This window comes from Adiantum capillus-veneris, chromosome 19 (assembly GCF_014529385.1).
Source record: "Adiantum capillus-veneris isolate H3 chromosome 19, ASM1452938v2, whole genome shotgun sequence".
NCBI classification, from domain to species: Eukaryota; Viridiplantae; Streptophyta; class Polypodiopsida; order Polypodiales; family Pteridaceae; genus Adiantum; species Adiantum capillus-veneris.
Window position 1 is genome coordinate 45,047,120 of NC_140949.1, and position 17,075 is coordinate 45,064,194.

Here is a 17,075-nt window from a genome sequence, read left to right on the forward strand (position 1 = left end):
TGAAAGGTCAACAGCTTAGTGAGTTCCAACGCTGACCTGCGAGTGTTTGATTAGACGCTCAACCTTTGGATTCCAAGTGTTGACTTGTGTTGGATATGACGGTTGCAACTCTGAATTCCGGCGAGGAAAGGCTAGTAGAGTGGGGCTGCAAATTTGACAAGACCATAATTGGATAAACATCAATAAAGCACTAACCAGCATTATCCCGATTCCCATCTAACCCCATCAGAACATGACGAGCATGCAGATTACAGCTACCTTGTATAACGCCTTGCATAATAGAAATAGAAACAAAGAATCAGCAATGAGCAACTTCAATTAGCATATATAGATAACCTCAAAAATGTAATATCAATAGATGAAATTAAGAGCAAAAACATCAGTAACCACCCATAAAAAAGACAAAGCGTCGAAAAGAGAGAATAAAAATTACCCGCAAGACAATATAGACATCACAAAAGATACAAATACAGAAGAAAATTATTGTTGCATGCACCTAGCAACCACCTCATAAACTAATGGTCACCACATTCGAGGTTGACAGTCAATGGTTTTTGGAGTAAGTAGCAGGTTAACCAGGGTCTCAGGGAGTGCAACTTACAAAAAACCACGATCATGTGCATTCAAATGGTATTACAAAACCTCTGTACTTACATATTGTGAGGCAACTAATCAATGACCCCTTTTCCTCTAATTACAATTAAAAAAAACTCCCTCTAAAATGCCCCTCCTTTTGAATGCACATGGTATAACATTTCTTGAGGCACACCCCCGGAGACCAGGTGGCACCTCTATAACACACATACACACGACACCTTTGGGAACAATTCTGAGATAACTGGGAATTGCATAGTCGCTCACCACCAAGAAACAGCCCACTTCAAAAGAAATGGCATTTTAAATCTTTGAAATCACTCAGCAAGGAAATAACACACTTACAAAAGTTTCAAATATTGTACAAAATTTGAAGTGTTTTTGAGTGTTGAAAAGTGATAAGAATCTGCCTATTTTCACAATATACATATCACTAGCTTCAATGGTTAGTAAAAGTGAGGTGTGATGGAAGGGAGATATTTGACATTGCCTCTGTGATGCCAACTTCTCTGTCTGCACTCAAAACCATATGCCTAACAACTCACATAAGACAAGTGGCTTTGCATTACTGAAAATACATACGAATCCCCTGAGAGAGGGAAGCATTGCTGAGACAACCGGCTTCTCACAACCAACGACACACTCACTGTCATGAACCTTGATAATTCATGAGCTCCCTCCACTTTTTACACCACAAGCATGCCATTTTGCCTTCGGATATGTTCTGGTATGAGCCTTTGAAGCAACTCTGGCGTGGCACCTTTCAATTCTGTTTCACCCACAAGCACACAACAAATGAGAATGTCAAGGCACAATCTTTTGTTGATGTGAAGAGAACATAGAAAACCAATGTGTGCAAAAGAAAAGACAGGAAAAAGGGAGAAAGAACCGAACACACAATCGTGGCTATGTTGTTGATAATGCCAACAACAAGCATGGTGATCAATAACAGAATGGACATTAAGTAACAACCACAATTATGCATCGCCATTGCGTTGAAAGAGAATCGACATAGTCACAAACACTTGATATTTGAATGAACTTCATGCCCTCTAATAAAAGACATACCTCATAGCCAGCCAACTAGGTGTAGGCTTGCATATGTAATTAAAATATAATTTTGTATGTGATTCAGTTAAAATTGCCTAATTTCCTTTGCTTTTCTATTTTCTGGCCAACAATTAATAATAAATGCCTGAAAGCTCAAAAAAGGAAACCAACATATCTTGAAAGAGTGTGCACATCATGATAACTTCTCACAATCGCAAGAATGCACTGCGCTTGAACTACACCTTAAAAGAGGATAAGAAAGAGTGTGTGACCAACCACCACTGAATGCCCCTCTATAAAGGAATAGGAAAACAAATGTCAATCATCTTTCACAAGGCCTACATAAGACAATGCTCCATTCATGTCCCTCTCATAGGATTGTTCAGATGTCTCTTCTCATGGACTGGTTATCCCAATTACCTCTTTACTAAGAGGTCTTGTTATTAAGAGGTCTTGAGTTCAACACTTCTCGGACAGATCTTTGAGGTCTCTTGGGATTGTTCCTACGGCAATAAGAACTTCTCCTCTCTCTCTCTCTCTCTCCTCCTCCTTTTCCTCCTCCTCGCAAGAAATAGCAAAAATGAATGTTTGCCATCATTAGCTTCCCATGTGGCACTAATCAACAAGCTTTACCCAACGGTCCACAATTGCTCCCAATATTCTATGCTTTACTAAGGCATTGAGTAGGCCAAAAAGTGTATTGTAGCATATGCCAAGATAGACCCTTCAGATTTGCACGTCAGATATGCCCTTGTAATCACGTATTATGCTTAAGCTTTCTATGCATAGCAAAGATCCAAACTACTTTCTGCAAGAAAAAGATGAGTAAAAAAACAAAACACAACACAGTTTCTGCAGGCATTAACCTGATGGCTTAAAATTGAATAGAGGAGGAAGGGGACGGCCGCCAGGCAATCTCGTTGCAGGGTTACGTAGCTCATCAAAAAACGGATGCACACAAGCCTCAAGCTGTAATGAGGAAATCCAAGGTAAGAATGGATTAAAGAAAACTTTTACTCAAAACTGTAGTAACATAGCCATATTTTTACCATAGACCCCCAATGGAGGTCTATAGCAAAAATATGGATATGGTGTGGCACATGCAACATATCATCATTGTGAGCTCATTTAAACACTTACGGCAGTACATCTCAAATTGGGTGAGTATTGGAGTAGACGGGATATAAGATCAACTGCCTCTGGTGGAGTGCGTTTTGAAAAAATCTGAAAAGTTTTACCTCATGTCAACGAAGTGCTATTGATTACTGGAATGCTTAGCAAAGAGCAACGAAACTTCGACAGACCTTATGCCAAGGATGAGCTTTAATTTGTGGAAACTTGTGCTCTGTATAGCTTGGATTCATGCACTTGATTTCCTCCCTTGTGGGAGTACCTAGTATCTTCAGAGACAAATGAAACTTCAATGAGATGACAACATGATTGATTTAGAATGTGGGTAGTTAAGAGTTAGCAAGTAGAGGTAATTCTGACACAAATGCCGTCAAGAAGGTTTTGACAGAATATTAAACTAGCATCAGGCAGCTCAAGGCACTAACCTTTATGATCTCAACAAGTTGATCAACACTGCTCTCCCCGGGGAAAAGAGGCTGTTCGTTAAAACAATGTCATCAATGTGAGAATACAACAAACTGCATTCAACATACAAAGGCAAGAGGTTCTAGTGATAAAAAGAAGAGAAAATTACCAATCCCTCCCCCAAACCCCCCCTTCCAATTTTCTGGAAATTCCCAATCTCAAAAAATCTCTCGAGGCGTAATGTTTTGTAACGTTTCAGAGGGGCACTGGTTCTCCCTTGATAGAAGAGAGCAAAAGTAGGAAATTGGATAATATTGTGGGCTTTTGAGATAAAACACTTCATGATTTGTAAACGTTAAATACCGATTTTCATGAGCTGATTGGCACAAAATATTTGTATAAGACACTTAAATATAGATCTCTATTATCAAAACAACAAACTATGTGAAATTGGAGGAATCCATCCAAAATTGACACAACTCTTGGGAATTTTTAAAATCTCAGGAATATTTTAGGAATTACCACAAAATACAGGGGTAGATGGTGTAAACAAATGCAAAATTTATACTAAGGCTCTGTTCACAGTGTGCGGAGGAAGAGGGACGCTTTTGCTGCGAGCCAATCAGAAATCGTCTCTGTCCCTGCCCTGTTCACATAGGGCGGTGGAAGCTGCTGACAGGGCAGCCACGTCAAGGAAGAGAAGCTTTTTCTCTCTCACCTGCCTTGTGAGCATTTCCACCCATGACAGCTTTCTTCTCCAACCTATGGCGCATTGCCATGTCAAGTAAAGGGAGCACATATGGCTACCACCTGGTGTGAATACTAGGGCAGCGGAAGAGCTAAGCTCCCGTGTTCAGCCTAGAAGTGGTGGAAGGGTGCTTTTCTTCCACCCTTCCAGTCTGAACCCACCCTTAGTTTTATGTTTTATTGGGGCTTGAACAAGCACATATCCAAGCTTTGAATGTAAAGACACATACATACAAACACGGGTGGCTCTCTGTGGAATGTTCCTACAACGTTAAAAAACTCTCTCTCTCTCTCTCTCTCTCTCTCTCTCTCTCTCTCTCTCTCTCTCTCTCTCTCTTTTGTACCCAGACATGGTATTAGATTCACTATTTTGTAACTGATTGGTCTCATAGGTCATTTTGGCCTTTTGAAGACGTTAATATAACATTTCATTTCATTTCATTTCATTTCATTTCTCTCTCTCTCTCTCTCTCTCTGCGTGCGCTGCTGTGCTGGGACCCCTACCCTGCGCCTGCGCTACTGTGTTGGGACTACGCGCGTGCTGCCCTGCGCCCTGCCTGCCTGCTGTGCGCGCTGGCCTGCTGCACTACTGGCTGATCCCATCCTTCCCCTTGCAGCCCTCTATCCTGCGCCAGCCACGGAGGAGATGACCAAACCAGATAATGCCTACATCACGGACACCCTCAACATTTTCGCCAACCGGCTATACAAGCTTGAGAAAGAGGTCAAATGATTGACCAAGGAGAAGAGAAGGAAGCATGGAAGGAGTAGGAGAAATGGGAGGAAAAGAGAGGAGGAGCAAGAAGAATGGAAGAAAGAAAAGGAAGAGCTTAAGGAGAAAATCGACCTCCTCCGTGCCTCTATCGCATCCCTCACCCCCGAAGGAGAGATCAAAGTGGAAGCCAAGGAAGCCCTCAAGGAAGGTATAACCAAAGCTCTCACGGCAAGCGTCGACGACAAATCGGAGGACACCAAGGAAGGATGGATTGTAGTCAAGAAGAATATCAAAAAGGAAGCGAGAGCGGAAGCCCAAATAGATGAGGCTCGCTCATCATACACACAACCATTGAGGAAGAGAAGATGCGACGAGCCCGCCGCCTCAATGTACGAGTGACTGGCATCAAAGAAGAAGAGGGGTCCACACCCAGAGCGACCCACAAAAAAGAGCCCTCATCCTCGAATTCACCTCCGAGGAGTCTCGGACATCCTTCATCCGAAAGATGGTGATCCTGAGAGGGCTCTAGAGGCCCCCTATCTACCTTGACGACAACATCACGAAGATGCAACAGGACCACCACCGAGCATGCATAACTAGAGTCAAGAAAGCGCGTAAAGGAAGGAAGAAAGCAGTATACTGAGATGGTAGAGTCATCATTGATGGCAAGACCATCTCATAGGGACTCGCGGCCTATAAGACACACGAGGAAATCCACCTCGCGGTTTCTAAGGACACATCCAAAGAGGCTTGAGGAGTTGATGAGAGGGCAAGATCTCATCCTTCTGAGAGACACGGACGAGAGTCTAGAGTGGAGTCTACCGAAGATCCAGGGCTTTCAATGGGAATCTTCCATAGTAACAGGGGACGCCCTTTTTCGGGCTTCCCGTCCCCACTTGCCGTCCCGCTCTCTTTTTTACACTAAAAATCCATTTCAGCCCCGTCCCCCGTTCCCCCGTCCCGGAATGCGTCCCTTGTGACTATGGAATCTTCACCTCAAGAGAGCACTCAACAGCACACCACATGAAGGTCAGGAGGGTGACTATACTCTTCAGACAGGGACTCCATAGCAGGATACAGATTATTGCACGGGACCCACAGGCCCGTTACCTTTTAATCCGCTTTGAGCTATCACGAGCCAAGATTATCTACATCACCCTCTGCTACTTTGCCCCCTCAGACTCCAGATTTGCTACCACAGAGACAGCAGGGGAGGGAGAGGAGAGATCATCCCCATACACATGCCTGTCATATGAGAATATGGAGTACTCTACACTAGGGGAAGTCTTCCTTATGGGAGACTTCAATGCCAAGACATGCCATAATCAATGTGAGACATATGACACGGAGGACCAGGTGGCACTATTCACCATATAGAAGGAGGCCACCATGAGAGAATCTGCACACACAGCTCGCACCGCAAACTACCTTCATCATTTGCTCAGATTAGGCTCTCAACATCGTCTCATTATTATAACAAGATGGCACAGTGGCCTACTTCAGGAGGGCTGAGATGCATACCACATGGCGTTGCAACCCCGGGGGAGTACCGTGGATTACATCATGGGATCCAGAGAGACCACCCACTTACTTAGCTCTTTCACCATCCCACCCACAGCGATTAGAGGCGACCACACCTATCTTGCACTCTGCCTCACTGGCGAGGCCACATCCCACACACCCATGACATGCATACACCCCACACACCACGATCCATTTCACACATGAGCTAGCCCCCCTATACTCGGCAGAGGTCAAGAAGGGACTCCTTTTGCTTCACCCCTCTACACCACTACCTACACTTGCCTCCCACATCACATCTATTCTTCAAACATCAACTATCAGTTCTTTCCCGCACACCACCCACATAGGCCACACTCCCCCCCCAAACAAAAAAAGGGACTATGCCATAGAACTGCTGGTACGATGATGAGTCAAGAGACCTTTACCGCCAGCTACGTGCTCAGCGGACTCTTGGAGAGATCACCAATTAAGAGGCCAGACACCAGATGAAGACACTCACAAGCCGAAAGCGGCGAGATTTCGAGGAGGCACAAGAGCTAGAGCTATACCACCTGTTCATGAGCATGGGCAGTGCCACAGCATGGCGCACCCTTCACGAGCCACATACGACTACCCCTATTGAGGATCCACATGTATGGCACGACTATGCAGAGAGACTCTATGAGGTGCCGAACCAGTCCCCCAATCCCACAATCACCCGGGCCTCTACCCACGAGCTCTTCCTTCTTCAGAGGAGAGATGGTCAAGAAGGCCATTTACTGCCTACACCACCGCCGATTGTCAAATCATACAGTTTTACAGAGTGAGCACCTCATTTATACAACCCCCACGATAGCCCCATTGATTGCACATGCATTCAACAGCCCCCACGATAGCCCCGTTGATTGCACATGCATTCAACCGAGCTCTTCCCAGAGGAGTACACCAGGCACACCATTGTGCCGATCCACAAATCTAGAGACACCTTGGACCCAGGGAATTACAGGGCTATCATGATTGGCCATACAATGGCCAAACTATATGGGACAATTCTTGAGAGTGAGCTTAGTTCATACGAGGAGGCTAAGGGCCTACGAGCTCTAGGCCAGGTAGAGTTCACGCGGACTTTCTCCACCATCGAACACATCTTCGTTTTGCGTTGTCTCATTGATGGGACAAAGGTACGGATTCAGAGGCTTTAATGTTGCTTTGTGGATTAACGCAAAGCATTTGACACCGTCCCACGAGAGAGGCTCTTTCAACGACTTCAGAGTTTGGGAATACCTTCAGAGATGATATGGGCCATCTATGCTCTCTATGAGAGAGATGGGAGAGTCCCCTACCCAAGTGGTATGTCAGAGTCTATTGCTAGCACCATGGTGTTAAGCAAGAATAACCCCTCTCCCCGACCCTCTTCGGACTCTACATCGACGGGATCCCCGACTTCATCCTACGAGGGGGAGGGATAGGAGCAGACTTAGGAGGTACTCTAGTCCACATTATGCTATATGCTAATGACATTGTACTGATTTTAGAGTTGCGAGAGGGCCTACAGAGCCATCTCAGAGGCTTGGATGAGTTTTGTACAGACAGGGGACTCACAATGAACCTTGGGAAAATCAAGGTCATGATTTTCCAGACCTCCACATCAGTCCAACAAGAAGCCACATTTACAGCAGCAAAAGTAGAGGTGGTCACCTCCTACATCTACCTAAGGGTCACATTCACCAATAGACATGGACCCTTCTCCATGGCACAAGCCGCCATCGACACTCACCCAAGGATATCCAGCACTTTGCCATGCTAGAGCGGAGATGCCATCAGGCACACTTTCAAGAGCCCCGCACGAAAGGGTGGCTATTCAACGCATTAGTCACTCCAGCCCTGCTGTATGCAAGGCAGCGTGGGCACCCGGATTGATAGATAGCCAACGGGCACGGCTTGAGAGACCACATATCTATATGATTTCTCACCTGTTTCAAGGCAAGCACAAAGTGCCACGGGACATCATCAAGGCAGAGCTTGCCACCACCCCCTGCCCCCCCCCCATGGTAGTGGAGGACTCCAGACCGACCAACTCACACGACAAGCATTTGAGTCAACTATGCAGATATCAGAGTCTGGGTACGACAAAGCATGGTACACACAGATTAGAGCATGGTTCGGAGCACACGACCTTGACCTTGAGAGTTTGCCACCTTTCCAATAAGACCCCAACTCCCCTCAACTTCATCTCTCATGTAGTGAAAGAAACATAGTGGTCCGACACGATCTCTAGCACCTCTATACGAGACAAACCTGGATCACATCTCCCCTCCAACCTAGAGATCGAGGTGGGGCGAGCTCATGACATTCCTAGGGAGAAGAGAATGTGCAGAGTATGTAGAGAGGAAGTGAAGAGTGAGGAGCATTTTGTTTGCAGATGCAAAGCTTATGTGGATATCAGAGGTCGATACGAGCATGTATTCAGAGGGCAGGCTCTGAGAGATCATGCACTCTCGAGATCAGAGAGTTGGGGCGCTGCTTGCTAGAGATACAAAGGCATAGGGACACTTCTGCAGCTAGCTACAGAGACCCAGGTGGGGGGAGACAGTCACAACTTACGAACTTCTTTCAGAGAGCTACAGCCCTCCCACTCCCAAACCCAGCGAGGGGAGTGACCCTTCAGCAGGCCGAGGCTAACCGGGCGAGACGACGCCCACATGCCACCAAAGGCCCAGCCTCACGACTCCACCGCAAACAGATTGAGGAGATCTGGACCGCAGCACATCGAGCTGCTGGGAAGAGACGAGGCCTAGATGATGGCCCACCCAGCGGCGTACATTAGGGCAGCCCTTGCTCCTGACCCTCCCATGTACCACATTTTACACCCCCCCATTAGCACAGGATGGAGCTATCTAAGGTATCAGATTACATTGATAGAGAGGGTGACAGAGGTGCTCAGCTTGCAGGGTCATGGATCCCTTTGTTGTTGTATGCAAATGATATTGTATTGATAGCAGAATCACCAGATGGAATGCAGAGGCAGTTAGATGCATTACATAAATTTGCGGAGGACAACGGACTGTCGGTAAATTTGGGTAAAACCAAAGTTATGGTGTTTAACACCACACCGCAGTGGGTTAGGAGATCGGCACCTACATTTGCATATGGCCAGGATACAGTAGAGTACACAGATGCATACACATACCTTGGTGTGGTATTTACAAGACCGAAGTTTACTCTTAAGAAAGCAACGGATGCTAGATTGTCCAGAGCCTCTGCGGCCTTGGGAAGATTGGAGAGGATGTGTTCACAAGTGCAGTTTCAGGAACCACGAACAAAACTTTGGCTCTTTGATACTGTGGTGGCTTCAGCTATGCTTTATGGGGTCCAGGTTTGGGGACCATCTGTGGATCAGGATAATTGGAAGTCAATGGAGAGACCTTTGGTATCTATGATTTCCTGAATGATTAGAGCCAAGGCCTCCGTACCACACGCGATTACCTGAGCGGAACTAGCTGCCCCTCCGATAGAAATTGAAGCCCTTACCAGATCAGTGTCCTTTATACATGATTTGTGGGATACAAATAATTGCCGATACACTAGATTGGCCCTCGAATCCTCTCGACAATTAGCAATGAAAGGAGATACATCATGCTGGTATGCGCAACTGTTCTCGTGGTTTCAGAGACACGGGTTCAGTATGGAAAGATTACCCCCCTTCCAATACTCTCTTGAGGCTCCATCACTGGCAATCACACGAACGGAGATTAATAAAATCATCCGCCAGGATCTTATACAGTTGGACACTAAGAGGACATGGGTAGACCCTACACAAGAATTGGGCACGAAGATGGCCGACTACAAAGAAAACTTCCTACAGCTATCTGAAGATGGTTTTGTGATTCGCCCGAGCTTCATGGATACCCGCCTGTCTCATGGTTTGAGATGTGCTATTGGTCAGATTCGTACATCCTCACACCAGCTGGAAATTGAATTTGGCAGATTTAGGGGAATCCCACCTGAGAGCAAAATTTGCAAGTTATGCGGAATGGAGCCGGAGACAGAATTACACTACATATGCCATTGCACCGTATACTATGAGATACGTGGGCGTTTCCATTGCCTATTTAAAGAAGGCTTTGAACCTCTAGATAGTCATGCAATACCAGGATCAAAGATGCTTAGGCCTACACCTAGTGGAACTACATCGGCACAGGGATAATCTAATGAGAAGACAAAGAGCACTACAGCCTCAGAGGCAGATCACAGATTTCTTCGGATCGAGAGAAGCAGGAATGGAAGGAGAAGTAAGAGGCCAGCAGCGAGCACAAAGGAGTACCCACATTCATACCAAAGGCACCCTCATTGACAAGGCGATTGAGCTTAGGAAATCGAGACGACCACGACCGAGATGCAGAAGCACACTTCACCGGAGGAGACTACAACAAAAGATTAGAAGCATTCTAGCCACACACCCAGAATGCTCCTAAAAAGTTTATTTAATACTTTGTATTTAGTTTTTTCACATTTATTTTCACACTCACACTTTTCACACTTAGTACTTTAGTACTAAGGTACCCAGACATTGTAACAGATTCACCACTTTTGTATCAGTTTGGTCTCATAGGTCATCCTGGCCTTTTGAAGGCGTTAATATAACATTTCATTTCATTTCTCTCTCTCTCTCTCTCTCTCTCTCTCTCTCTCTCTCTCTCTCTCTCTCTCTCTCTCTCTCTCTCTCTCTCTAGCACGACACCCAGAGTGTCGATCAGGATAGGCTTCATGCTACTGCTATATTATATCATGGTGACACTTATCCCCACTTTGTACCTTTGTGGCATGATACCATTGCTCAGTCTACCAGCCACCCATAGGGAGTCGGTAGCACTCCTATCCGAGTTTGTTGTTTGTAGTTTTCTTTGTTTGTACCCAGACTTGGTACTAGACTCATCATTGTAATCAGTTGGTCTCATAGGTCATTTTGGCCTTTTGTAGACGTTAATATATCATTTCATTTCATTTCTCTCTCTCTCTCTCTCTCTCTCTCTCTCTCTCTCTCTCTCTCTCTCTCTCTCTCTCTCTCTATATATATATATATATATATATATATCCTATGACGTTAAGATTCTCTTCTCTGTGTGTGTGTGTGTCTATGTGTGATTATAAACAGTTTTTAGCTTGATTTACAAAATCTACCTGCCCAAGCAGAAGCTCAGCCATGACACAGCCCAATGACCATATGTCAATTGCTGTGGTGTAATGCACAGCTCCAAAAATAAGCTCTGGAGCTCTGTAATAGCGAGAACAGATGTAAGCAATGTTCTGTTCACCATTAACCTGCAACACATTAACATGTTACAAACAATTAAAGACCTTACAACGTCGACTTCACCGAGTACTTTTTGCTATTTATCATCAAATTACCAGCATTTTGGCGCTCCCAAAGTCACAAAGCTTCAACTGGTGAGTATGAGGGTTAACCTGGAAATGCAAGTCATTCAACAAGTGGTCCTGGGTACACCATGATAAACATATCTACAAAAGTTGCACGAACTTCACAATAATAAACATATCTACAAAAATTTCAGGAACTTCCGCATGCCTCTCACATGCACACATACAAAAATGTGAGCATGGGTAACTACAATGTGAAGATGGTAATGTTCATACGCCATATGCACTTTCGCCTTTAGCCATAGGCATATAAATTTGCATGTCACACACACATGTGTTTTCTAGCTTCCACGGTGGTCTTTTAGGTGGGTGCCTGCCAGAAATTCCTAAAGGACCATTGGTATTTAAGTGGGCTGCAACACATTTGAAATGGGCACATACATGCATGGAGAAAGACACTCATGGCATGCATAACTTGCACGCCTAGTATGCAAACTAAAGCATGTGCACATGCACATTTGCACAAAATTTAGCCTTTTGCATACCAGAAGATTTTGTGGCTTGATGTCTCTATGGCTTATTCCATGCCCGTTGTGTATATAGGCCAAAGCTCGACATATCTAGAACAGTGGCAACATAAGACCGTGTAATTAAAGGAGCAAATGTACCTCCAACTTTAATTGACTATGGCACCAGATGGATTATTGCACCTGATAAGTATAGAGTTTGACGTAGATAAGAGGCATTCGTTGATTGGCTCGGCTATAATGCTTTGACACTCTATACACAGTCTCTGGAATGTACTCCAAAACCAAATTAAGGTACAGCTCGTCTTTCTCGGTGTTCGAGTAGAAGCAATGCTTGAGGGTCATCACATTTGGATGATCAAGCATGTGCATGATCTGCAGCTCACGGTTCTTGTAGCGCTTGTCTTGCAAAACTTTCTTGATCGCCACAGTTTCGCCTGTTTCAAGGCACTTTGCCTGCATTTCGTCGGTAGGGCATCAGTAATTGAATGGGAATAACAAATCATCAAAGATCCAAAAGTGCATTTGACCTTAGGCAATTGTGAAAAAAATTATGTGCAAGCAGGTATGCCCCAACCTTAGTATTGGCTGCATTCACGTAAAAAGCCTATGCATTCAAGCACATGATGACACCAATACATGTGGACTAGATTTTTAGGATATAGTGAAGGAAGTTGAATACACACACTTGACGTGCTTGCAATGCAGGGCTTTACATACACTTCGATCACCAGAATGAGAACTTGTTTATACAGTTTATAAAATCACCTTCCCTATACATGTATTTGCCAACCATAGCTGAATTCAGAGCCTTCAACAATTACTTCTTGCACATAAAAGTGGTCTCTTTTTCCAAGGCTTTGTAAAGAGCTATGACAGAGTCATCACTTGCTAGCTATGCGTGCATCATAAGGAAGCAGCCTAACAATTTTGACTATCCTGGAAAGGATGGGTTACTGCCGCTTATACGTGACTATCAAAATGACATTGCTGAGGAATGATAATGTCAGAACAAGTGAGCAGAAGCAGGGTCCTAAACTGCACTTTCATAATGTGAGAGAATGCACAAAAGCCAGATTTTTGCTTGTGCATTTCCTGGCTTTTGCAAATGCTTTTCCTTTCAGTACTGTTAGAGCAGTTTCACACACAGAAGGAGGCTTTTCTTCTCAATGGAGATTTTAGTTGCCAACACCGCCAATTTCGGCAGAGTTGGCTTCAGCTGGTCTTCATTTTTCAAGTAGACAATAAGCAGATTATGGCTGCAGGTCAATTTCAAAGGCGTAGGCCAAAAGAGTGGGACAACATCCCTGACAAAGAATGGGAACTGCTCTAAGAGCAAGCAAACTGTTCTGTTATATGTTTCTTTTGTGTAGTTGGAAAGACTTAATGGTGTTGGTGTAAGAGTCATCAATTACACACCTGGAAAACTACACCGAACGATCCAGTGCCAACAACTCGTTCAGCCATGTAACTGACAGTCTGCAGAGCAAAAACAAACAAAGAGAAGCTGCGGTGAAAACAACAAGTTGCAAAACAAAACAGATGCAGGCAATGAGGGCCACTTAACATGATGAAATGCCACCACACGAACCGTGAATGATTTAACATGAACACATATGGCAGAGAACTTAAACTATCTGCTTAGGAAGAACAGGCATACTACATATGCAACTGTCTAGTTTGTAAGCACATACCTGCTTTGGTTGTCCATTTGCTCCAGAGATTGTGGTGACAATTACATGGCCTGCTTCTGCACCGTGACAACTCATGCCCTGTGATTGAACTTGACAATTAGGAGGAGGGCTGCGCTATGCAAATGGCATCCAATGTATACAGATGCGTCATACCAATGTATACAAATGGCATCCAAGCAGAAAAACTACATTCTCGATCATTCAAAACACATAAATGCTTGCATTTAAACTATAAGAAGAGCTTTACAAGTCATTTAGACTGTAGCTTACCTTGATCTATTCCTAAGAATTGATATTTTAGCAGTAGAAATCATTATAATGCTTTACTTGTTTAGAATCCTATCTGATTTCATCAGCTAACTGATACTTTTGATCATATTCTAGCACACCAAGCAGTATAAAAGCAAACACTAAATTTGATAGCCCAAGTCAAAAGAAAACAAAGAAGACTCGCATGTACTTACCTTTTCTTGAGTGAGACAATTGGCTCTGTCATCCTGTAACCTCATCTCACACATTTCTTTTGGAAGTTGCTCATTGCTTCTGATTTCTGTTGAAAACACGTTTGCGCTGTCTGTAGCTATGGCAGGCTCTACTCTCACTGATGCCATTTTCCTTTCCAAAGCGTGGGCTACGTCTGTCGCTTGAACAGATCCTTTCAATGTGTATTGGCTCAGTGCTGCAGCTTGCTCCTGTTCTACCTTCGCTCTCTTCTTCCCAGCATCTCCACCCTGATTATCACATCAGTTCAATTATAAAAACAACCCAACACTGGGAAAGAAAAGATCTCTTTCACCCACCATCCCATGTAAATATTATTGAAAGTCCATCAGCATTATGATAGAATTCTGAGGCCTTGATTCAAATGTAGATTTGCTGAGCAGTGCTATTTGTATCAAGCAAAAATGGAACTCAGAGCAGATCTAAATTGAATGGTAGAAAAGAATTCAAGTTGAATGGTTGAAAAGAATGCAAGCTTGCAGGTTTCATGTAGACATGAAGATATGGCCAGGAGCTTTGAAAGCTCACAAAGTTGAAGGATGAGTTAGGTTTCATGTGTACATGAAAGAGCTGAGTGCTTTGAAACCTCACAAAGTTTAAGGATGAGCAAGGGAATTGAAACACTGTTAGAAAAGTACAGCTGAGCTCAAGCTCAGCTCAAAAAGTGTCCCCTCTCTCTCTCTCTCTCTCTCTCTCTCTCTCTCTCTCTCACTCAAACTCTAGCCATTGCATGCGCATACTTTTATTCTCTCTCTCTCAAAGTCTAACCATTTGCATGCACATGCTTTTACAAATCATGTGCGACAGGCCCCATTTGAAAATCGAGTTCAACCAAATTACCATGGCATGGGACTTCAGATAGAGATGCTCATAGTTTGTGGACCATAACAATGTAGCTAGAAAACTAAGGTAGATATATGAAATGTGTTAACACTAAGACGACCAATGAGAATGCTAAGTATCAGAATGGACACAACAAAATTGCTCAATCACAGGGAATGACAGAATACTCAGCTTACCGATTCCGGGACTGATGTACGGCCCGAAGCAAAGCTTTTCAGACGCCGCATGACATGCATGGCCGCAAGCTGTTAAATGAAATTGAAAGAATCGGAATTCTAGCCTTCACAGTTTCTGAAATTCCCATAACCTGCAGGATATTCTACGTGCTTAGAAGGCCGCGTGGGTTCGCAACCCTGATTGCTTGACCTAAAGCTCTCAACTCTTTGACAGGAATAAGCACCTTCACAGTTTTCTTCTGAAGTCCAGTAAAAGACCTTGCAAAGACAAGGGCACAGGAGCAAAGAGAGCTTTCTTGTTTCTCAAGTTTGCATGTGTGTTTAAATTCTTCTGAAGCGCTACCGAGAAAGGTGCAGCAAGCTTATTTTGGATTTGGGAAGAAGCAGCCAAGAATGGGTTTTTAGGAGCCCACCTGCATGTTCTGATTAGGCACTAACAGGTATGGCAGTTGAAGGGCGAATCGCAGAGGAAAGCACAATTGTAAGGAGGGCTTGCAATTCCTGTTTCTTCTCAAGAGCCCATTTTTGGGGTCTGCATGTACGATGTGCAGGTTCTCTCTCTCAAATGAGATGAACCCAACACCGAGAAGCCCTAAATTATGTCAATGAAGCACGTGCTGTTGAAAAGATCAAGCTCTCAGCTATGGTATATATGTTATGCATGCAGTGGAGTCGGCAAAAATGAAAAGAAACGAGCTGCAAGAAACCTCCCCAAAGAGGCAGGGGCCGCAGGGTCACGGGATTTTCCTATTTACCGCGGGAAAAGTTAAAACCCACGTCGTCGCCAGCTGGCTTCTCCAATCTGGCCAATGATATCGTGCCATGTCACGCAACCTGGCTCTATATCTCAGCTGTCGCAAATAGCCTTCTGCCACGTGTCTAGATGCATGTTACGTTTTCCTTGACTGGACAAGGGACTTTACGTCGGTGCCACGTGGACTCACCAAGTGGCAGTCAGCATTGACCCGCTGTCAATGATGATCTGGTGCGGGTCAATGATGATCTGGCAGACAAGGCCTTTCCAATTTGGCAGAATAAACCGACAATAAATTGGCCACTTGTAGAAAGGCGATGGCCCTACTTTGCAATGACACCAAAAGCGCTTCAAGTTCCCAGGATTGTGGGCCCCTTTGCCTACAAACTTTGGTTTCGTGTCCACAACCTTTTTAGGGCAGGGTCGCACCCTGTGTTAATGGGGGCAAGGTGGAAACTTCATCCCAACCAGTGGAAATCAAACTTGAGACGGAGAATGGAGAGGAGAGGCCTAGAAGAGAGGAGAACACCTCACTTCCTAAAAGATAGCTTAGAGAACCTTCCCATAGTCCTGCTAATAGTGTTGCTTGGACTCCCCATACAACTGCTTGACTGCCTCCCAAATTTGATTCACTAGTGGGCTAGAGGGAGGTTGAACCACCCTTTCAATCCACCTCTTGCAGCTTGACCAGCTCCACAAGAGTTTTCCACACTTTACAAGCCTAGTTTTGGCATTGTAATCACTGCATTGCCGCAATGAAAGGGATGGAGCCTAGCTATGGGGCTATTGCCCTTATTCAAAGGCGCCTCTAGTTTTTAGGATGCCCTTCTTGAAAAGGCGCCTTCAACAAGTTTTTTAGAAGGCGTTCTTAAACCCTTCCATTTTGAAAGTACTAGTGTGGTTAGAATAAAGCTTAGATATTTAGAGAGGTAAACGTGGACTTGGAATTATTAAGTAATAATCCTACTAACCCATGGTGCAACTAAGCTTTGGGGGGATCATTATGTATAGATTGTGTATATCGTGTATGTTCAAGCACCATTTTTAAAACTCCGT

General features: G+C 44.5%; 1 protein-coding gene across 2 annotated transcripts; it reads right to left on the minus strand.

Moving 5' to 3' along the window:
* Positions 1–868: 868 nt before the first annotated feature.
* On the minus strand, positions 869–15,957 carry LOC147433928 (shaggy-related protein kinase epsilon-like). Of its 2 annotated transcripts, none has more exons than XM_086490553.1 (13): positions 15,266–15,957; positions 14,210–14,476; positions 13,746–13,823; positions 13,471–13,530; positions 12,235–12,507; positions 12,070–12,144; positions 11,555–11,611; positions 11,327–11,467; positions 3,201–3,251; positions 2,949–3,044; positions 2,785–2,868; positions 2,511–2,613; positions 869–1,363 (listed from the first exon to the last, which is right to left on the minus strand). In XM_086490553.1, the coding sequence occupies exons 1-13, from the start codon at positions 15,323–15,325 to the stop codon at positions 1,281–1,283; spliced, it is 1,428 nt and encodes a 475-aa protein (XP_086346679.1). In that variant the 5' UTR covers positions 15,326–15,957; the 3' UTR covers positions 869–1,280. The 2 variants fall into 2 exon arrangements, with proteins under 2 accessions (XP_086346679.1, XP_086346680.1); XM_086490554.1 differs by lacking the exon at positions 15,266–15,957 and adding an exon at positions 14,546–14,906.
* Between the last annotated feature and the right edge of the window lie 1,118 nt (positions 15,958–17,075).